The sequence below is a fragment of the Cryptotermes secundus genome, unplaced genomic scaffold (assembly GCF_002891405.2).
Source record: "Cryptotermes secundus unplaced genomic scaffold, Csec_1.0 scaffold598, whole genome shotgun sequence".
Classification (NCBI taxonomy): Eukaryota; Metazoa; Arthropoda; class Insecta; order Blattodea; family Kalotermitidae; genus Cryptotermes; species Cryptotermes secundus.
Genome location: NW_019723311.1, coordinates 599,170 through 621,915, shown reverse-complemented (window position 1 = coordinate 621,915; position 22,746 = coordinate 599,170). Strand labels below are relative to the sequence as shown.

At 42.1% G+C, this 22,746-nt stretch overlaps 1 protein-coding gene across 1 annotated transcript in view; it reads left to right on the top strand.

Annotated features, from left to right (window-relative positions):
- Positions 1 to 3,516: 3,516 nt before the first annotated feature.
- Positions 3,517 to 22,746, top strand: part of LOC111861799 — a 325,084-nt gene continuing 305,854 nt past the window's right edge. The window contains exon 1 of the mRNA XM_033750460.1: positions 3,517 to 4,115. Within this exon, the coding sequence (XP_033606351.1) occupies positions 4,095 to 4,115 (21 nt within the window). The 5' untranslated portion in view covers positions 3,517 to 4,094. The remainder of the gene's footprint in view (positions 4,116 to 22,746) is intronic.

The window sequence follows — 22,746 nt, the reverse complement described above, 5'->3', positions numbered from 1 at the left end:
CACTTATACACGGTGCCAAATCCCAGAAGACTGCTTTCTTCATTTCCTCTAATTTTTATTTGCTTCGTTTCTTTCAAATTATAGTGACAATTGTATTGCATGGACCTCTTACATCAGTCTAACTGTTCGCCCGTGGCAGAAAAGCCTCGGGTCCTATTGCTTCTGAATGCTCAGGCCCAGTATCCGGTCTCTTTGTGTTTGCAGTTCACATACATTTCGTGTTACGTGATGAACAAAAGGTGGCTGCGGATGGGAGACAGACAAAAGCTAAGCTTCTTGACTGCGAAGTTGTTACTCGCGTGGACCAGGGGTCCGAAAAACTGAAATCGTTCTCTCGTCGTATTTCAGAACAGCTCAGAGTAGAAGCTTTTGGATGTCATGGTGTGATGTTGCCTTAGGCTTATGTTTTATTTATCTATTTGCTTTATTAGTTTTGTTTTTCTGTTTTGTGCTGGTGTATTTTTATTTGTTGGTGGGCTTTATTTCGTGTTGAATGACTTGGTTTATTTTATTGAGTGGGAGATTATTACATTAAATTCTAGTAGAATAGTTATGACTTTTTTTTTGATTGGATGTCTTTGATTTTTATGGGAATTATCTTAAGTATGCCAAAATAATATGTTTAATACAATTTTTTCCGATATTACTCACCTCCAACTAGTTCCGAGGTCAAGAAAACATGGAACTATACATCCACTCCCCCATACATTTTCATGGCGTAGTGCTTAATTAGTTAAGCACAGGGACAACTTTACCTTTTTACCTTCGCCTTCCTCGATGTTTGCTTTTGCGTTAGAATATTTGAAACCTAACTTGTAACGTTTACTATTCTGTCGTTATGTATGTTAGCAATTAGAGTTTATAGTAGTCACGAATAGGATCAGAATATTGTAATAGCAAGCGGCAGTAAAATGTATGCTTGAGTCGGTACTGGGGCGTCTGTCTTAGTTCTAGACGGCAGCTTCATTTAGTGTACATGTTTTTCCTGTTATGTTCCCTTTCTTAGAACACCGCTCAGTGTACATCGTAGCGCACTGTATAAGAATGTACCACAGTGAAACCTGTGGAGACTAACCAAGCAGTTATACACTCAAGTGCCAAAAGTCATGGGATAGCAGTATGTAAATTTATTTTTAAGTAGCGCCACCGTCCCTTGACGGCTTGGGAATGCCCAGAGCAGTATCAGTTGTGAGGTGTTCTCTCGTGAGTCAGGTTGAACACCGGCCAGTCTGCAAGAGATTTCCTGTAAAATTTCAGCTGGCTTTATGCATATATTTATCTAATCCTGTTGTGTTAAGTTTACTTAGAGATAAACCTAGACAATTATTTTCCGCTTTAATTTTTCTCATGTGACATACATATTATATTCTGTGTTCAATGTTTTCATTATATGGTTGATTTCTTGATGGGCTGTAACAATGAAGACGGTGGTACTGTAGGCTTTATGATTTAAAATTATATGTCTGCTTGTAACTCTGATAATCGAATATAGCCTTGGTTCTATGCTTATTTCTTGCTGGAGTCGGAAATCCACTCAGCAGGTAGTGAAGGTAAAGGTAAAATTTCCCTGTGCGTGATCAATTAAGCACCACGCTATGAAGACGTATGAGGGAGTGGACGTATAGCTCCACCATTATTGACCTCGGTACTAGATGGAGGTCAATTGTCATCTTCACCCTCTGGCCGCCTTACCTCCTGAGAAATCTACCCCGATACCCATTGTATAGGAGGCTGTGTGGGCACCAGAGCTCGCCTGGACGCTGCCGAGAGAGAGAAATTTGCCTTGACGGTAATCGAACCTGTACGGTCCATCCCGTAGCCCGTCGTTATACCGACTGAACTATCCCGACTCCGCCACTGAAGAGATGAGTGCATTTAAAGGAAATGTCAAAGTCACATATTCTTGCAAGCTGGTATGTTACACGTTTAAAATTTGTCTCTTTTGCGCGCAGAGTTGAGACGTAAAAAAAAGCATCAGGTTTTCACTTTTATTTATCTCCACTTAACTCTACTGAAGCATGCCAATTGGCAATGTCTATATTTTTATATAGTCTGTGGTAATTGTGTAGCAGAAGTATTCACTAATATCGCGAAGGAAATAGTGAAATACTCCGATACTATCATCATAAAGAAATCAATGACATGGAATTCGAAAACGCTGATTAATAGGCAATACGCCATTTAAAAATGACAGCAACAAAATTAGGCTTACGAACAAATTAACAAACTATGTTCTAGCTTTAACGTAATAAACCAAGATTGACACCCATATTAAACAACAGGTAAAAATAAAGTTATATTTTAATCTTAACACTCAGACCGCGCCATAGCTCAAGCTGTTAGTCGCTGGCTTTCCACCGCGGCGGCCTGGGTTCGATCCCGGGTCTCGTCAAGTGGGATTTATGGTGGACAAAGTGGCGCTGAGGCAGGTTTTCTCCGATTACTTCGGTTTCCCCTGCCAATCTTCATTCCACCAGTTGTTCCACAAACACCCTCACCTATCATCTCGGGCTGGCACAATAGGCCAGAAGTGGCCGCAGTACAAGGGACTTAGTCCCACATCACTAGCAATAAAAAAAAAAACTTAACGCTCTCAGACGTGAGATAGTAAAATAAGAGATTCCGAATGAATCTCATACATGTCCGCATCAATTGCTAATTCAGTTCCTTTAAGACTGAATTTAAGATATCCTGTCACTTCGAATGATCACAAGAAAATGATGCTGTTAGGTGTGTGGGAGTCGAGTACAGTGGCCGCGCATTCTAAGACATGAACTGCCTTCACTCGCTCGAAATGTGAGATCGTGGGTTCGAATCTCAATTAAGGCATGAATGTTTGTGTGTGCGTTTATTCTGTGTTTATGTTGTCCTTGCGACGGTTGAGGGAATCCTACCGTCTGTGTAAAAGAGATTACAAAAATGAAGAAGAGGCCAGGGCCCAACAAAGGACTGTAGAGCCATTTTTTGGCTTATTTGGGGGTGAAGTACAGCTGAGTCCATTCAGCACGGCGGACATTAATTGGCCTATTACACCTACCCAGGGTGATTATGATGATGGAGAATTTGGTGGAATGAAGATTGGCAGGGGAACCAAAGTACTCGGAAAAAATCTGCACCAGCGCCATTTTGTCTACCACAAATCCCACTTCCCCAGACCGGGATCGAACCCGGGCCTCCGCGGTGGAAAGCCAGCAACTAACCGCTTGAGCTATGGCGCGGTGTAGAGCCATTGATGAATGAGATACATGGGAACAGGCCTACGAAGTAGTTGAGGTTGCTACGCTGGCAAGGGTTAGTGCTCCGGTTTAAAGGCCCGGATATGAGAACGGTCACCCCTCTGTAGGAGCGGCACTCGTGTGTCTCACCGACCGGCTATCTCACATGGCGGTGCCGCAGAGAACAGATCTTAAAATAGGGACATGTGGCTACATGGGCGCTCTCTGCATTACTAGCCAACAGCATCGACCTAAACTTTACCCCTGGGCTTGCCGTCGGTCGGAGTGGGCTAATTTCCAACACACACTGCACAACATCGGCTCTGCCGTTTCTGCTCGGGATAACAGAGACGGAAGGATGGCGGAGTCCATGCAGTGGTAACACTTCGTACAGACGAGCGCAGACTTTGGTGGCCTGTGATTTTGTGCGTCGCTTGTGATGAGGGATGAAAATGTTCCTTCGTGAGGTTTATAGGGTATAAACCTACACGAAATCCGGTGCATCTTCATCATGAACTGTTGTGAAGTACAGTTTGATATTGTGACAAATCTGCGAAAATATTCACAAGCGATTTGATCTCCAGGGACTGAAAACACTAAAATATGAACACCACTATTGTGTTTTTGAAAAATTTTAATAGGTTATCAGTAGGTCATCAACAAAATGTGATTTTTTTACTCTGAATTTGGCAGGTACATCAATGTAGACTGTTATAAGATTTGAAACACAAACCTACGAGAATATTGTACACCGATAAGTGAGAAACTTAATTTGACTGTGGAGTTATGCGGAAGATCCTGGGGCATTAATGTGATGTAGTTTTGTCTGGAAAATGAGAGACAGATAAGGTCCATGACACTGTTGACGACTGTGTGGACATGTCTTCTTACAGGAGTTACGTGAGTATCACTTGAAACAAGTGTTTAGAATACTTTGTACGTGCGTCATGCAGACTGGCTGAATTCTCTACCCTATTAACACAGCGATTTGAACTCTTGCAAATGACAATAAGCTGATGGCACAGCTAATTTCTCTAAGATCTAATTTTTGTATCATCCTCCAATCTAAACCTTCCCCTAAATGGCCTCTTCCTTTCTGGCTTTCTGACTAAAATCTTAAGGCGCGTCCACATTACTCGTGCTCGTGTGACTCGCTATGTTCGCGAGTAATGTGGACGATATGACAAGTCACGAGACAAGCAAATTTAAATTTTTAATTTAAAAACTATAGCCATTAAATTAAAATATGACTACAGTCTATACACTTACTTACTTACTCATGGAGCTGAGCTCTTCTGGAGGAGCCGCCAATTCTGCAGCTACTCAAGAATTTCCCAGCATTTTATGGAACCCGAAGATTCATTACCGTGTTCACAATAACCCTCCACTGGTCCCTATCCTGAGCCAGATCTATCCAATCCATACCATCCCACCTATCTCTCTAAGATCCATTCTAATATTGTCCACCCACCTACCCCTTGGTCTTCCCTGTAGTCTCTTTCCTTCTGGCTTTACCACCAATATCCTATACGCATTCCTCGTCTCCCCAATCGTGCTACATGACCTGCCCACCTCATCCTCCTTGACTTGATCATTCTAATTTTACTCGGAGAATTGTACAAGTTATGAAGCTCCTCATTAAATACGGCTGGCAAAGGTGGACAGTATTTTGAAAAATCCGTCGTAATACTGGGTGACCAGCCGCTAGTCGCTTTGTTATTAATAGATTTCTGAACATGTTTATAGCGTGTTCCAGCCAGATATAAGGAAGAATGGTCACGGTTGCAATGTTTATATCTCTGACATTAGATCGCTCCAGTTCACTCAAGGCGTCGGTCTCTCTAACAAGATATATTTTCGCTGAGGTTACCAGCGTCACGAGAGAATGGTCAAGATTCAGTCTGTCATAATAGGAGGACATCTTGGTTGTTTTTAAAGTGTACGCCATTGCATGTCCATCTTCCGTTTAACATCCATCATTATATCGCAAAGGCGTGAATTCTCGTTTTCTGTCTTGGGCCGGAAATCGGTGACCCTCATCAGTCCTTCCAGGTGAATGTTTGAATGGTTTCTTAAATAGACCATGACCGCTGTCTTTTACATTCTTTCTATTAAACACATATAATCATCGTATCATCCAACGTTGTATGATCTGCATATGTAAGAAAACATCGTTATGTAAACTGACAAGCAACATTTAATGTAAAAAATAACAAACGTAAACCGATCAGTATGTTGTATAGTGATTGTCACTCCTATTTTGAACTTTGGAGATTCATGCCAGCCGATTTACGGCTTATTCTACTGAGTTTATAGTGATTTTCCTCAGCCCTTCTTCTCAGAGTCCGGGAATGTGAAAGTAACCTACAGCCGTTTCCTTCAATATTCTCTCTAACATGTCGACCGACGCTTTATGGCCCATGCATTTGGTAAAGAAGTGAACAAGCAGTACTGTCAGACAAATCACGCTTCACGTTGCTGAGGAGCTGTAGTTCCATATCTTACACTTTTTTTTCCTTGGCACTACAGCCCCAGTAGGCCTAGGCCTACCTCCATGAACTTCTCCGTTCACATCTTACACTTTTAGTAGAAGGAAAACTAGTATGAATTGTAAGTGGGTAGAAATTAGTACTGATTTGAATTGTGTAAGTACACGATTCGAATTTTTATCCGGACCAACAAACGTTACTGATATTAATATTCAGCGTCTCCTCTTCATCTGTGTTTTCCAAATTCCACTTCATGATCTTGACATCTCTGCCAGTGATGTATAAAGCAGGTTAATATAGAGAACTAAATTTATGAGATCTATGCAGTTCACAGGAGGAGTCGGGATAGCGACTGCGCTATGGGCTGGAGGTCCGAGGGGTAGGAGTTCGAGTCCCTGTATGGTGCAAAAATTTTCTCCTTTCCAGGGCGTCAAGAACGGTTCTTGGGCCACCCAGCCTCCTATCCACTGGGTGCCGGGGGTTCTTGCCTCGGGGGTAAAGCGGTTGGGGAGTGAAGCTGATGGCTTCTCTCCAACTAGTACCAAGGTCAAGAATACGTGGATCTATCAATCCATTCCCCCGTACGTCTTCATGGCGTAGCGCTTAATTAGTTAAGCATAGGAACAATTTTACTTTTTTAACTTTATGTAGGCCTACTGGTGTGCCATCTGAGGCACGCGGTAGCGTAGTTGGTTGAGGCACTATGCTACAAGCCGCAAGGTCGCGGGATCAAATACCGATGAGGTGGATTTTTCAATTGACCTAATCCTTCCAGCTGCACTATGGTCCTGGTGTCCACTCAGCCTCTAACAGAAATGAGTACCAGAAATATTCTTGGAATATTCTTGGGGGTAAAGGGCGGCCGGCGCGTAAGGCTGATAATCTTACCGCCATCTATGAGCCGATTGTCTAGAAAATGTGGGAGCCTCAACATCTCACAACCCTATGGGCTTCCACGGTCTGTTACGGGGATACCTTTACTTACTTTTACAGGTGTGACGTCTACAATTACACTGTGTGTTTAATATGTGGTTCATAGTCCAGGTTTTTACATAATCAACTGAAAATGACGAGTATATATGAATTTGGAAACAAAGAGTCGTGGCCTATTTCAAGTTAATACTTCGACTGGGACTTTACTTGGACTGCGTAACACCATACATAACCTCAATCAAGATAACTTTTAACATGTTCGAGTTTAGAAGTGGATCGTTACCACTATACCAGCCTGCTTGGTGAAGAGTTTCAAATAAATTTCCTCTAGATACGATTTACGAACCTCCTGCTTGCAGGTTACATTTCAACTGTCTCAGACGCGTGACGAAAGAAACTTGCCTGGGTTTGATACAGACCCGTAGCCAGTATATTCAAGACTGCTAGTGTTTTCATGGTCCACTGACCTTGGTTTCTGAAATGACGCCAATGTAGCTATTTTTTCTGCCGTGTTTCGGTTGAAGGGCCAACACATTACCAAAATTCAGGAAGATCACTACTCATTATGTTACTGCTTGCAGTATCACATATTATCTTTATGTAGTAGCAAATGTCTTGCGCATTTATATTAGTTTTATATGAGACTGATGTGTGGCTCTTATATGCAACTGTCTTGTGTGAAACCAATGCGTGGGCACAATTTATTGCAGTTTCATGCTGAGAGAAACTAAAAAGATTTTTTTTTTTATTTTAAAATGCTGTGTTCTGAAGTATTTGAAGGGAGGCGAACAAATTAAGTATTTTTTTACCATCGTAGAGAACTAACACTCATATAATCTCGAAATAAAGCTTCTTTTAATAACCCCACTGGTTTTTAACCTTTAAGTAGAAACTAAAGTAAAGCTAACCCTGTAACAGGCCGTGGAGGCCCATAGGGTTGTGAGATGTTGAGGTTCCCACATTTTCTAGATAATCGGCTCATAGATGGCGGCAAGGTTGTCAGCCCTACGCGCCGGCCGCCCTTTACCCCCAAGAATATTCCAGGTACTCATCTCTGTTAGAGGTTGAGTCGGCCCCAGGGCCACAGTGCGGCTGGAAGGATTAGGTCAACTGAAAAAAAAATGATCTCATCGGGACTTGAATCCGAGACCTTCCGGCTTGTAGCATAGTGCCTCAACCAACTACGTAACCTTTAGATTCAGAAAAAAAAAAGTCAGTTTTAAATAGGAGTTCTATCTGTGGAACGTGATGCCATGTAGTAGCTCTGCTTGTTACCTGCTTCGTACTACGAGTAGTTTCTTGTTGGCATATCCTTCGACTCTGAAAGTTAAGGTGACATGTTCCTCCGAAACGTCAATTTTCTTTCATTAGATTAGAACTCTTTCATAACCACTGCTGTGATAACCCCAAATCTTATAATTCCATTTTAGAAAATTATGTCTACTAATCACTTCCCTCTTCTGCCTTCTTTTTCATTTTCTGATTTCATTTTCGTGTTATCTTTCTTTTCTTATCTTTCTTCTTTTCCCTTTTCTTCTTATTCGACTTCTCATTCTTTCCCATCTCTCTCTATATTTTTGTTTCTCTCCTCAACTTCCTCAATTTTCCTCTCTTTTTTCACCTCACATCTACCGCTTTGTCTTTCTAGTGTCCCTTTTAGTCTTCTTACTGCACGGACCAGATATTCTGGTCAGTCATGCGTGACAGTCTGTAAGACACACATAGAACGACTCCTTGTTTAGGAGTCAATGCATTCCAAACCTCCTTCATTGCTAGATTTACGGAATAACACACAGAAATCTATATATGCCTTGAACCGGATTCTAAGCGGGGTGTACTGAATAATGTTCAAGTCTTGGCCCATTCGAATAACATGGGTCAAAATCAAGTAAAATCATATTTTGTACATATTTATTTATTTACAACTTTCAGTACATGGGCCTTCTGAGCTAGTTTTTGTTCATTTATTTGCCGAAATCCATGTGAACGTTTCTGTTCCTCTGGTTACATCCGTTCTGAAAAATATGAAGTCTAAGAATGCCCCGCGAACTCCACCAATAATCATAAAAGATATTTCTTTTGACGTGTCGACATGGGTCCCCGACCCACTGACTGAGAGGAACTGAACTGGTTCAGTGACTGCTCTAGTCTAATGGTGTTTCCCTTCCCCATAAGTTCGTCAATTTAAAACAATCTCGTGGCCACTTAACGCTTGTAATGTTCTACACCATCCCATATATTAATTTGGCAATCATTTGCAGGGGGATATATGGCTTTTTATAAAAGTTTATATCCATTCGTTTTCCCACCTAGAAGAGTTCAGTTAGCTACACGTGTCGCTGTTGTGCTGCTGCGATGGACTGAAGCTGTTTTCCAGACTTTACACTGGATAGATGTGTGATATCAGCCATTGATTTTTACAGTTCCAAACGTGAAACTTTCCATACTTTACTACAATCACTTACTGTCATGTATCATGGTCAGAGTTTGCTTCTCTTAGATACCATATATCACATGGAGAACAAGAATTCTAGGAATAATATATGACTTCTACTGTCTTTCAAATGCTTGTCAGGATGGCGAGTACGTAAGAAGAATAAATTAATAATTATAAAGTTCAGCGAATCATTGGTGTGATAACCAGTAGTGCAGAGTGCAGCTCCTTGAAATGTCTCGCATGTAAACTCAAGTTTACATCCCGCCACCATGTGTGTAGTTGTTAACATACTCGAAAATATTGTTTACATAGTTTGCATGACGGGATATGTATGTATACATATGTTCGAAACTCATAATCATCCCGTCGAACTAATTCATTTATCAAACCATCCTTTAATGAATATCGAAAAATTGCATTGACAGTAGAATGACCTAAATTGTTGATTTTTATTGTTTCACCGCCGGTCACGGTAGCCGAGCGGTCTAAGGCATGCACTGTCTTCGCTCGTTCGGAAGCCGGGATCGTGGGTTCGAATCCCACTCAGGGCATGGATGTTAGTGTGCGTTTTTCTGTGTTTGTCTAGAGGTAGAGGCCTTGCGACGAGCTGATCACTCGCCCAAGGAGTCCTATCGCATGTGTAAGATCTAGTAAACCGAAGTGAAACGGAGAGTTTCATGGCGGTAGGCCTAGGCCCAAATTGGGGCTGTAGGGCCACAGAAAAAAAAATTGTTTCACCACAGTTTATGGACTCACTGGATTACGTAGTAAAGTTGCTATAAATGCGAATATGAAAGGAAGTGGCTGTGTCCTGTTTAAAGGACCGTCCCACTACATGCCCGAAGGAACTGAAGAAAACTAAAGAAAATATAAGGACAGACGTTTTAGTAACAAGATTTGAACCCGAGACTTCCAGAAAATGAAGTAGGATTATTAAGCACTCATTTGTAATGGTTTGTCATCCACGAACAAACTGAAAGGCAACCAAGTGGAAACCTCTTTCAGTTGTGATTCTAATTGGATCTTCATTTGTGAAGCTGTTTGTCACACACTGGCTCCGTTCCTTCGCACTTCGAATGCATTTCGGGATGCAGAAATGTGGATTTTTCTGTGAGCTAAACACTTGGCCTTGTGCCATTATTTCTGCATATCTGACGAGAACATGGCACCCGGCTAGGTGGCACTTGATAAATCCAGATTGTCTGGTCTGTGCTAACATTGCAGTGAAGACAATAATTGACACACTTACTTGCACTTTATTTCCTCGCTCTGCTAGCCACGCAGCAATCAGTTCCAAGAATACGGATCCATATTATAACCAACATTTTAATCACTTGATTTATGTTCACAATTGCCTGGTGATGACCTAATTATATGCTCGAAACATGTAACACGGTTACGTTTATATTAAACACATAAGATACCAATACCTATTGTCTTTATTGAAGATATTACCACATTACCTGTTGTGTTGAAGGTCGCAATATAAACAATTATATATTATATACACAACAGGATGCAGTCTATGAAGTATCAGAATTTAATTGATGTGTCTAGTCAACAGCTAAACCGTAGATTTACCTAGGTGTTTATTAATTTCAATGGATGTCGATTATATTTGTTCTTGGCTACAGATCCAAAGGTCCGGGTTCGATTGTCGGCGCTACCAGATTTTTCGGAGAAGTAGTGGGTCTGGAACGGGGTCCACTCAGCCTCGTGATGATAATTGAGGAGCTATTTCAAGGAAATAGCGGCTCCGGTCTAGAAAACCGAAATTAACGGCCGTGGGGATTCGTTGCGCTGACCACACGACACCCTCTATCCGCAAAAGTTGGCACTAAGATTCGCCGACAAGCGGCGGTCGCTCGGTCGGTATGGTTCGCTTGCGGACTGAAATCATGGAGTCGATTATATTTGTAGTAGTTTATTTTAAGGTATTGTTCTATAATTTGCCTTGCTATATTGAGTAAAACAACGAAATTCTCAGTTTAATCAGGAGGCATTCAGTAAGATATTCGATTCAGGATACTGTTCAGTACAAAAGAACATTGCTGACCACAACAGGGAATTCCTTGTTGAAGGGTGAATTCCGCTCGATATTACGTAACGAACAATGGAATACGTGTCTGCATCAACAATTCGTGTGTAACTGTGGAAACTCAACTGCTACATTTTCATATCCGGGGCAGCGATTTCCTAGACTTCGCTGCCTAGGAATTGCTAGCCGTTGTGTAGTAATGGATGCGTTCCGATTCCTAACCGTTGTAGCGGGAACGCTGGTCGTTGCCTAGGAAATCAACCCTGATCTCCTAATCCATTCTGGCTTTTTCGCGGCACGCCACAACAGTCTACATTATGTATGTACTCGTATTAGTGATGATGATGAAAACTGTATTATTATTATTATTATTATTATTATTGTTATTGTTATTGTTATTATAAGACGGCGGTGAAATCAATTCGAATCTTCCAAAGAGAACAACTAAAGTGGGTCGGGACTGACCGAGAGAGGGGTTGTTCGCTGAGAAACCTGATGATCTGTGATTTGTTTTGCTGTGGGCGCCGCACCTCTGTACCAACCTACCATATTGTGGCGGTAAACACGCATTTGCGAGACCAGAATTGCGCGAATATAAAGCAGACTTACGTTATACACACCACGAATGTTCGGATTTCTTGAATCTCGAGGTGTTAATGTGAATTCTGGGCGAGCCAAACCAAACAAGATGTGTGGAGAGTAAATTATCCGAAACAAACATTTAGGTAAAAGAAATCGGAGAATATTTGTTCTGGTTCCAGCTTCTAATGTAATCAACCTAGGGCTCTCTTAAGCCGTTCACAGTGGCCGCGCTGTCTAAGGTAGGCCGCACACGGGCATGCGACTTGACATGTAACACTCAAGATACGAAGTCTGCGACATGACGGAAAGAAATGAGCACAGTTGAAACGAATGAGATTATGAAAACCGCCACACACTAGTCTGAGTCGTGATGCTGACGTCAGCTTCATGCTGATGAATCACGAATGAAGCAAGACTGAGTCTTTTGTCTCATGTCTTGATGCTTGTCTTGACGCAGCTGTTGTGCGGCCACCCTAGGACATGAACTGTCTTCACTCGCTGGAGTACAGGGATCGTAATTTCGAACGCCGATCAATACATGGATGTCTGCCTGCGTTTATTCTCTGTTTGTTTCGGTAACGACATTACGACGTCCAAGGAGTCCTACTGAATGTCTTAGGATTAAGAAACTGAAGTGAAACAAAGCGTTTCACGGATTCTCTATGCTCCAAAGTTGGAGCAGCAGGAAAAAGACAGAGAACTCGCTTAAAAATATAGAACACCGGTATCTTGCGAATATCAATGTTGCGTGTGGTTGGATCTCTCGCTTGAGGTTGAGGTACATAAATAACGCGTAAGTGCAATTTATACAATTCTCGCTCGTTGTTTTCCTTCTCGGATTGAGAAACTGCTTTCAAATGTAGAAGCACCAGACTTAATGAGAGAGATGTAGTTAAGTCTCTCTCTTCCCTTGAATAATATAATGACCTTTTTCAGTGTGGAAACAACATATCTTCGGATGGTATGTTGAGAGATGAATAGTGATCTCAAAGTGATTCGAAAGAGGCTGTCGTGGTCTGACTGAGGAACTGTACCGGTATATACCTGGAGGAACTGAAGGAAACAATGAAATATTCGGGATAGCCTGTGTCGCTGCCTAGTTTCGAACTAAGGACCTCCCTGATACGAGTCTAGAGCGTTATCGCTCAGTTCTTTTTAAATTCGCTTATTGGGGGGTGGAGTCCAGTTGGCCTATTGTACCTGCCCCGGGTTATTATGATGATGGAGAATTTGGTGGAATGAAGATTGGCAGGGGAAACCGAAGTACTAGGAGAAAAACCTACCCCATCGCCACTTTGTCCAACACAAATCCCACTTCCCCAGACCAGGATCGAACCCGGGCCGCCGCGGTGGGAAGCCAGCGACCAACCGCTTGAGCTATGGCGCGGCTTTATCGCTCGGTTACTGTGGCTGAAATTTGAATGTGGTTGGTACATTCTTACTCAGAAGAGCAAAGTTGAAAGAAACTCTAGCTTCCGAGACGAGAGTGTAACAGTGGATGACAGCTTGAAATCACGAAGTACGGATTATTATGAAAGCTGCAGTGATAGGTTGCATTTGTAAGGGCCCTCGCAGTGAAAGTGGTGCAAAAGAATGAGGGGATTGTTGGCTGCGTGACAAGTAGGCATCCGCTCGCTGTCTGGGACGGCCAGAAATACATGAGCAAAGGGGTGTAACCTGTCTGTAGAACCCAGTGGCTCGATATTCATGACTCAATTAAAGTATGACATTATTCGAGCTTTGGAATGGGGCAGCGACTTGATACTCTTCGTAATAATTGGGAGCGTTTCGAGGTTTGATATTTACTATAATCTACCAGATCTGCTTAATAATTGTGATTGACCTTACACAAAGTCACAGATATTATCTCAATATGATACATGTCAAATATTTTGTGTAATAAACATTGTAAGTGCAACTCTGACTGTTTATGACAATATACTCGTATATAGGAGTGAATGAAATTGCAATGTTTTTGTATCGTGTACGGTTCGTTTTGGATGTCTCCTCTTGTAGAAGCAGTAATCGGTTCTTCAGGCTTCACCTTTTGATTCTCTTGAGCTAACGGAAGCCATTTTAAATTCCATCGTTGTTTTTTGACCATTGTGTCATCCGATTCTGTACTCGATGCGTGTAACTTCTTGCCTTAAGGATATCTCTCAGAGCTCGGATAGTACAAAATGAAAAACTTTGTGGTTCAACAGGTCACCTGATTTTTGGGGGATGATGAAGTGTATAGGAGGCTAGGATAGAGGGAGATAAGGAATGCATACAGCATTCTTGTAGTTAAATCACTTTGAAAACACTTTTGAGACTAAGAAGAAGGGAGGAGGATAATATTAAAATGTGTAGAGCCTGAATAGCTCACAGTCTATGTAGGGACTAGGCTATCAGCTGAATGACCGAGGTGTCGGCGTCGCTATTCCCAGTACTGGAAGTAAATGTTTCTCTTCTCTACAGCGTCCAGACGGTCTGTGGCGCCCATTTGTTCTACTACCCATTGGGAAGGGAAGATTCCCTCGGGAGAAAAGCTGCCGCTTCTTCTAATATGGAAGCTAGCTTTGTGTGGCGTTCTATCATTGCGTCTTCATAGCGTGGTGCTTTTATAAAGCACAGTCTTATCTAAGTAGGTCCTGAGAGTGGCAGGTGGATGGAACTGGCTCATTATAATGTCTAATGAGAAACCTTTCTATTGATGGTATTACCATAGCTTCATAGACGAAAGAAGCGGTAGACATGAGAAAGCTTAAGGGACCCTCATATCGATTCGCCGATAAACAAAGAAAGGGAAAATGGAAGAAAGAAAGAAACGGAAGGCGAGGTTGAAAGTGGAGGAAGAAATAGCATGGAATTGCAGAAAGAAGACGGCCTACCACGGACATGCCAGAAAGAATATACTGGGAGTGCTGTAGGAAGAGAAGACAGTAATAATGGTGACATTTTGAAAATCGTTGCTTGCTGTGCAAGAGGCGCGCGGAACCAAGTAACTCACCGTCGAGCAGTAACTTCAAGCGGAGCAATGAAGGCGAACTTAACGTAGGCTGTCAGACGAGTCGCATGTCGGATGTGACCAAGAGAGGGAGTCAGTTTCCTCCACCGGAAACAAGCAATAGAAATTCCGATACAAAGCGAGCAAGGCGGACTGCCTTCAGGGAGAAAAGGAACAGAATGTTTAAAACAACTTTGTGCAGGGATTTTGTATTGTGACTTGCGTATGTTGCTGTAAGCCTAGCGGTGATGATTGGTGATGATGACAATGGCACAAATAGAAATATGAAAGAATGAAAAGAAATATGTGAGCTAAGGCAAAGAAAAGGCTATCCATTTAACAGGCAGTGAAGGCCCATAGGCTTGTGAGACGTTGAGGCTTCCACATTATTTTTTAGACAGACGGCTCACAGATGGCGTTGAAGTACACGTTGAAATACGAGCTCTCTGATTGCCTGTGTTTTCAATAGGCCCCCACTTACTGTCGTTCTTGGGATTCGATTCCTAAACTATTCAATTTCTGTTAATTTAATTTAACATTTTATTAATTATAAAGCGAATATTTAAATTTGGACTGCGTGGAAAGGTCACGAATGAAGCAAGATAACTGGGACACTACTATCATTAACTGGGACACTACTTTGCCACTTGCGTGGAGAGGCCAAGAAAGAGCTACCAGGAGCATGTTGTCAAAATATCTGGCAGCCCAACCGAGATTTCACTGGGGCCTGTATAGCGACTGTCTACGGGCTGGACGACCAAGTGTTCGGAGTCCCGGTAGGGTCAAGAATTTTCTCCTCTCCAAGTCATCCAGACTGGATCTGGGGCCCACCCAACCTCCTAACCAACTGGTACAAGGGTTTTTTCCTCGGGGTTAAAGCGGCCGGGGCGTATAGCTGACCACTCACCTCCAACTAGTGCCGATGTCAAGAAAATATGGCTCTATACATCCACTCCCCCTTACACCTTCATGGCGTGGTGCTTAATTAGTTAAGCATAAGAACAATTTTACTTTTATCTTTTACCACATCGTCTAGACTGTTTAGGGCCCACCCAGCCTCCTATTCGTTGGGTAAAGCGGATGCTTTCTTCAGGAATAAGCTGGCAGCGGTGGACGCGGTTAAGCTCACTGCTTATTTCCATTTAGCGCCAAGATTAAGAATAGTTCGATCTATACATCCACTCCCCCATACGTCTTCATGACGCAGTGTTTAATTAACTACGGGCAAGGAAAAGGTTACTTTTACTTTTACCTTTGTAACCGCTCTTTGGCTACCACTTGTAACCGTTGGGCGCCACTGCTTATGACCATCCCCTATCTATCTTTATATTTATTTGTATATTTATTTAGTAGTGGACTAGCTTTAAATGTGCAGTTTCCTCGTTGCCTCAGTTATCACAGTGACACAACCCTGAGAAGAGTCAAGTGTTCTACCGAAGCGGGCAAATAAATAAATAAATAAATATAAAGATAAAGATAGGGGACGGTCACAAGAAGTGGCGCCCAACGGTTACAAGAAGTGGCAGCTAAAGTGAGCGGTTGCAACTTTACCCCTGAAACATAAAACCAGATTCTTGCCTCCGTACCAACTGACTACACACTGCAGTGACAGTCCCCTCTCATAATGTAGTCACATGTCTTATTATAATTGAATAAATGGAGCCCATCCGAGATATACGTTTATCGCAGTGAGTACGCTCTCTTAACTGATGAACTTCACAACTGCACATTAAGCCGTGCCACCTTTCACCCGCCGGCAGATTGTGACTCAAGCTACAGCAAAATGGTGACCTCTAACATCAGAGCAAACAGAGACTGGCTATATATAGTACTAAAAGCAAAGTTTTATGATCAGGCTTGCCTCTTTATGGGGTTTTAGCCAATGCGTAACTGTTATTTCTCGGATAAGAATCACATTTGAAACTTGTCATGCGACTGGATGTTTTCTTCAGATTGATTATCTTTTGTTTGGGCTGTATTTTTTGCGGCGTATCTTCCATGTTTAAATTAGCCTTTTAATAGCTCTGTAACCAGTTAACGGGGTTTCATAGAACTTACTATGAACATTAGCCCACTATAGGTGCTCTGTCCTTTAATTTCGTGCCACAGATAATCCCAACATGACAGCCGGGAGAACGTCTGTGACGAGAGAAAACCTTGTGTCATTTAATGTAGGATCCTAACATTTCGTGTAGCAGTAAAAGTAAGGGTAAAGTTGTCCTGTGCTTAACTCATTAAGCACGATACCATGAAAACGTACGGGGGAGTGGATGTATAGATCCACGTTTTCTTGACGTCGGCACTAGTTGGAGGTGAGTGGTCAGCTTCACGACCCGGCCGCGTTGCCCCCAAGGAAAGAGCTCCCAGTACACATTGTAAAGGAATCCGAGTGGGTCCCAGAGTCGGTCTGGACAGCTTGGAGAAGAGAAAATTATTGACCCTACCGGGACTCGAACACCGACCCCTCGGTCATCTAGCCCATAGTCAGTCGCTATACTGATGCACCATCCCATCTCCTCCGTGTAGCAATATACTATCAGAATTATTTCCAATATTTGTTGAGGTTATCTTTTGCAGAATGTAGAGCAGCGATACATATCCACACGAAATCTGCATTTAGCTTTCGGTTTGATTACCGTAAGTGATGAAACACTGGAGTTGGTCACGTGAACTATCGGTCGAGAATGAACTATAAGCATAACTGCAAATCCTGATTGAAGCATTCTTATATGTTAAAAATTACGAACATGGCAACGGTGCAAAACCTGTGCTATTTCGCGTGTCTAACACAGTGAGACTGCGCTGCAACGTCCAGGATTATTTGCGCCTTCCCATAAGGTTTTGCTTTCACACATTAAGAGTTCAGTGAAAATCTGTGTCATGGATGACCGACTAAATATCTGAACATCAATTGTGGTATCGGTACATAGCTAAAGGTAGCAGCATAGGTGTGTTAAGCTTATATTTCTGTGAAGCGGCAAGACCAAAATGTGTATTGTTGAGTGAATAGTTACGTTTAATGGAGTCTGTCAACGATTTAAGTTACTTTCCACTGCCTTCAAATAAACATCACTTTCTTCTGTAACCCTGTCTCATGAGTCAGGTTTCGGGTAATTTGCTCTCGGGGTAAATTTCCCAGTAACCATTAGAGAAGATGTTAGGTGGACTTGATGGCTGGATTCGAACCCCGACAGTCTCTCGCAAAGTAACCTCGGCTTATTTGAAGTTGATATGTCAGTATGAGTAAATAACCTAAGAATAAGTCCATGATTTATTTTATCCGTCTTCTAGTGCATACATTTATTTATCCCCTCTTTTCACTCTCACTACATGTTTCGGCACCAATGAGCCATCTTCAGGTGCAGATCCAATCCACGACAAACTAATTCATNGCCTGGTACAGGGATAGCTTTACTTTACCTCTTTTTTTTTTAGCTGAATCAGGAATCGATCTGAAAAGAGACATGGTAAAAATCGAGGGGCGTTAATATTTTCCTTATGATACAATTTCGAATAAATGAAGGAACGCAAATATTCTCTCACGAAAAAGTTATGGAGAATCTTCGAATGTTCTACCTAGTAGGCTAACTTACCTGACGTGTAAATATAGATTACAGCATATTACAGATTGAACAAGTCCTGTGTGTCAAGCTGTAAGCCTATAGGCAATGAATACGTAGTATGATATTTAGCCGCGCCATAGCTCACGCGGTTAGTCTCTGGCTTCCCACCGCGGAGGCCCGGGGTCGATCCCGGGTCTGGTGAAGTGGGATTTGTGGTGGACAAAGTGGCGCTGGGGCAGGTTTTCTCCGAGTATTTCGGTTTCCCCTGCCAATCTTCATTCCACCAATTGCTCCACAATCACCCTCACCTATCATCTGGGGCTGGTACAATAGGCCAGAAGTGGCCGCAGTACAAGGGACTTAGTCCCACCCCACTAGCAATAAAAAAAATAGTATGATATTACATATGAGTCGGTATAGCAACTGGCTGCGGGTTGGAAGACTGTGGGATCGGAGTTCGAGTTCCGCTAAAGTAAAGAATTTTCTCATTTTCACATCATCCAGACATTCTCTGGGGTCCACCCAACCCCCTATCCAATGGGTATACCGTCGGATCTGTCCCCGGGGATGAAGCGGCCGGGGAGCTAGTGCCGAGGTCAAGAAATTGTGGATCTATACATCCACTCCCCCATACGTCTGATGACATAGTGCTTAATTAGTTAAGCACAGGGACAACTTTTATGATATTATACAGTCCTTCGTATGGTCGCTAGAAGTCACACAGTTCTTCAGAATACTTTTTTCAAGTCAAATAGTCTGTTGAGTATGAACAGCGTCCAGTTTGTCTGAGGTTCACTGCCGAAGAGTCGAAGGACATTCCGCATAGCGCCATAGCTTCGCCAAGAATCAGTTCAGCGACAAATTGTCCATCTGCTAAATTCTACAGGATTCTGACCATGGTGGATGACACACAGAATTACTGGGGTTTTGGACTTTTTCCATCTTCCGGAATTTTAGGTAATAGAGGACACGACGTTTCAGAAACTGGATCTGTTTACGTCTTCAGATGAGAAAGGAAGACACCTACTCAGTTGAGCCCCTTAGATAGAGCTAATCTAAATCACTGGTCCTTTCTCACCTGAAGAAGGAAACAGATCCAGTTTCCAAAACGTCGTGTCATCTATTACCTAAAATTCCGGACGATGGATAAAGTCCTAAACCCCAGTAATTCTGTGTCCATCTGGTATTTCACTGTTTCCCCATTAAACTGGTAACATAAGTACTCTGAATTACTTACTTTAAAATGTAATACTCTTCTTCCTAGTTTTATTCTTAATATTTCATGTTATCTTCCGCCTTGTTTTCCTTCCATTCTACATTTTTTCTCCTCCTTTCCTCTTCTCTTCCTAACTGCACACATTTCCCTTCACTATATACTAAACACAACTTCGCAGATGACTGGAGTGTAATAGTTTTGCAAGCAGACAAATCGTGGGCCGCTGCAAAACGAATCTATGGCGTAGTACGTGGTCCGAAATTCGGAGTTGGCATCCTCTCGTGACGAAAAATCATCAAGAATCATGTATAATAACGAAATTTGTCGTAATACAAGTCTATGACTCTACTATAATTAACTGCGATTGAAGCAAGGAACGTTACAGCTAATTTTCTCTCGTGAGCAATCCCTGTTATTACGGTCGGGTTCACGACTGCGCTGTTTGCGGACAGTTCTATGTAATGATCATGCACGCCGTAGTCTGGGAACGGTTCATGTCACCACTGCCTATTGTGTAAGAGGCACTAGTAAAATTTTCAATATCTTATTTAATACAGATCTGTTTAGCTCACAGAGGAAGAACGCTAAAACAACTTTTCTAACAGACTGAATGTTCATTTTTGCTTCGTCATGCCCATGTTTTGCTCCTTTCAGGTATAATCTCAATAAAATGATATGATAACTTGTGATGTATGGAAAGTTCAAACTATTACCGTATTTACGTATGTATAGGCCGCGTGTGTGTATAGGCCACAGGACAATTTTCAGACAGAAATTATAGAAAAAATAATTTTCTTGGAATATTACGAGGAATATTACACCCTGTATTACTAATTATGAATATAATTTTTTTTAAATGAAGTGTGATTTCGAATATAAGCCGCACCCCAGTTTTCCTCTTGAATTTTTGGCAAAAAATGTGCGGCCTATACATGTGTAAATACGGTATTTTATAACTTTTCGCACAATTCTTTTTTGCCTTAATGCCTTAACCTATCTTATATGAACTAACAGAACTCAGCCGGTTGAGGGCTGCACGACTGAAATTTCTTCAGAATTCTGGAAATCAAATAGAATGTGCACAACGTGGAACCTCGTTTGCCTTTGTTGATCCCAGTTTTCTGCCGATGAAACATTTGCTTGTAGAGTGTGTGCCGGGAGATGGTAACGTTTCATAAGGTAAACAACTGTCTTCATGAATCTTTTATACACGTTGCTATTGCTCTAAATATAACCTGCGCAGACGACTTCTCGAAGGACAGTTGCAGAGAGTCCGGCAAAGAAGACGCAGACTCTACCCAATTCCCTTCTTACACCTGACAATGAAAATCTTTGTTATAATTGTATCTATCTATCTACGGCTCTACAGCCCTTTGTAGGGCCCTGGCCTCTTCTCAGTTTCTTAATCCTATACACAGTCGGTAGGACTACTTGAACGGGGCATCAGCCTGTCGCAAGGCCGCTACCTACACACAGAACAGCATAAACATCCATGCCTCGAGTAGGATTCGAACCATGACCACAGTTTTCGAGCGGGCGTACACTGTCCATGCCTTAGACTACGAGACCACAGCGAGCGGCTGGTTAATGTTAGGTATATAAAAAAGGAAATTTTTGTTTCCGCTTACAGAATAAGGAAAGGTAAAGATGTTCCTGTGCTCAACGNTAGGTATATAAAAAAGGAAATTTTTGTTTCCGCTTACAGAATAAGGGAAGGTAAAGATGTTCCTGTGCTCAACTACGCCATGAAGGTGTATGAGGGAGTGGATTTATAGATCCACATTTTCTTGACCTCGGCACTAACTGGAGGTGAATGGTCAGTTTCACGCCCCTACCGCTTTACCACCGGTACCTATTGGATAGGTGGTTGTGTGGACCCCAGAGCCAATCTGGACGATTTTTAGAAGAGAAAATTCTTGATTCTACCGGAACTCGAACTACGATCCCTCAGTCGTCCAGCCCGTAGCCAATGGCTATACCGACTTGGCTACTTCGGCTCCCCCGTGCTGAGAGTATTTTTTTTAAATAAACGTAAACAAAAATCAGTAAGGAGCACACTCTGCTTGTGACCGTTGGAAGGTGAAGAGCAAACCTTAATTTTCTTTTCTTTTTTCTTTTTTTTTCAATCAACATTCACGGATTAGGATTCAGAATTAATAATGAAAATGTGAATTCTTATACATGTCTTGAGACTCATTGGATGGGGAAATGGATTTTCAACATTCATAGAACGCAGTCGGACCTCTGGGAGTAATGACAAAGTTCAGAACGAGAGGAGGACGAAAGCAGGGACTGTCGTGCAAGAGACGGTCAAAGCAGGAACAAATCATACAACTCCTTGACAGAGTGATGATAACAGTGATCATGTGATGATGGATATCTAATTGTTAGTGTCATAATTGCAAAGGGATTTCTAACTAATAAATTAATTCCGTGGTGCTGGGTCTTCAGTGAGAAGCCGATGGTTGTTCAACTGGTGAAGAATTTCCTGCTCCCCCGGTTCCCCAAAACTTGCATTTGGAACATACCCCAAGATTTATGAATCCAGTCCATGCCCCCTTACCACGTTTTTCTGAGGATCCCTTTTCATATTGTCACGTAGTATGTGTGACCATAGACGGGTTTTGGATTAGTGAATGGATTTAATGATAATTTAAAGGACGTAACTACAAAGAACTATAACACTACCGCTATTTCCACAATTTAAAATTCACTAGAGCACACAGTCTACTGTTCTCATTTTGTTATTAAACATTTCCTGGTAACGACTCCGACAATGGCTATTCCTCTGCCTCCAGCTTAAGTCCTCCCTTCACACAAAAATCCCCATAAAGAACAGAATAACAACTCACTGTGTCCCTTGCTTATAACATCTCGGCACGGACCACGTAGAAACACCCCGTTTCCATTATTGTAGGCCAACTGTTGCATTATTAAGCACTGCTGCCTAGCAACGGGAACGTGTTTACCGAGCCGTTGCCCAGAGACGTCCCTAATATATCCGCCTATCTCTCAGTCGTTGCATAGGAAGGGCACTAAGCGTCACAATATTTTATAATCTTCTCCTTAAAATTGTTAATAATATTTCTGCATAATCCTAATATTCTTGTGTTATGTAGTTCTTAGTTATTGCGTTCTTTGTGTATTTCTCTTCATTTTTCTTCCTTGTTCACTTTTCTGTATAAATGTGTTTTCTTTCTCCAGTGCTCGGCTGTAACTTGTCTTTGTCTCTATGGTGTGTCTGTCCACAATGTAATTACCTGCGCCTACACGGTGCTGTGTCT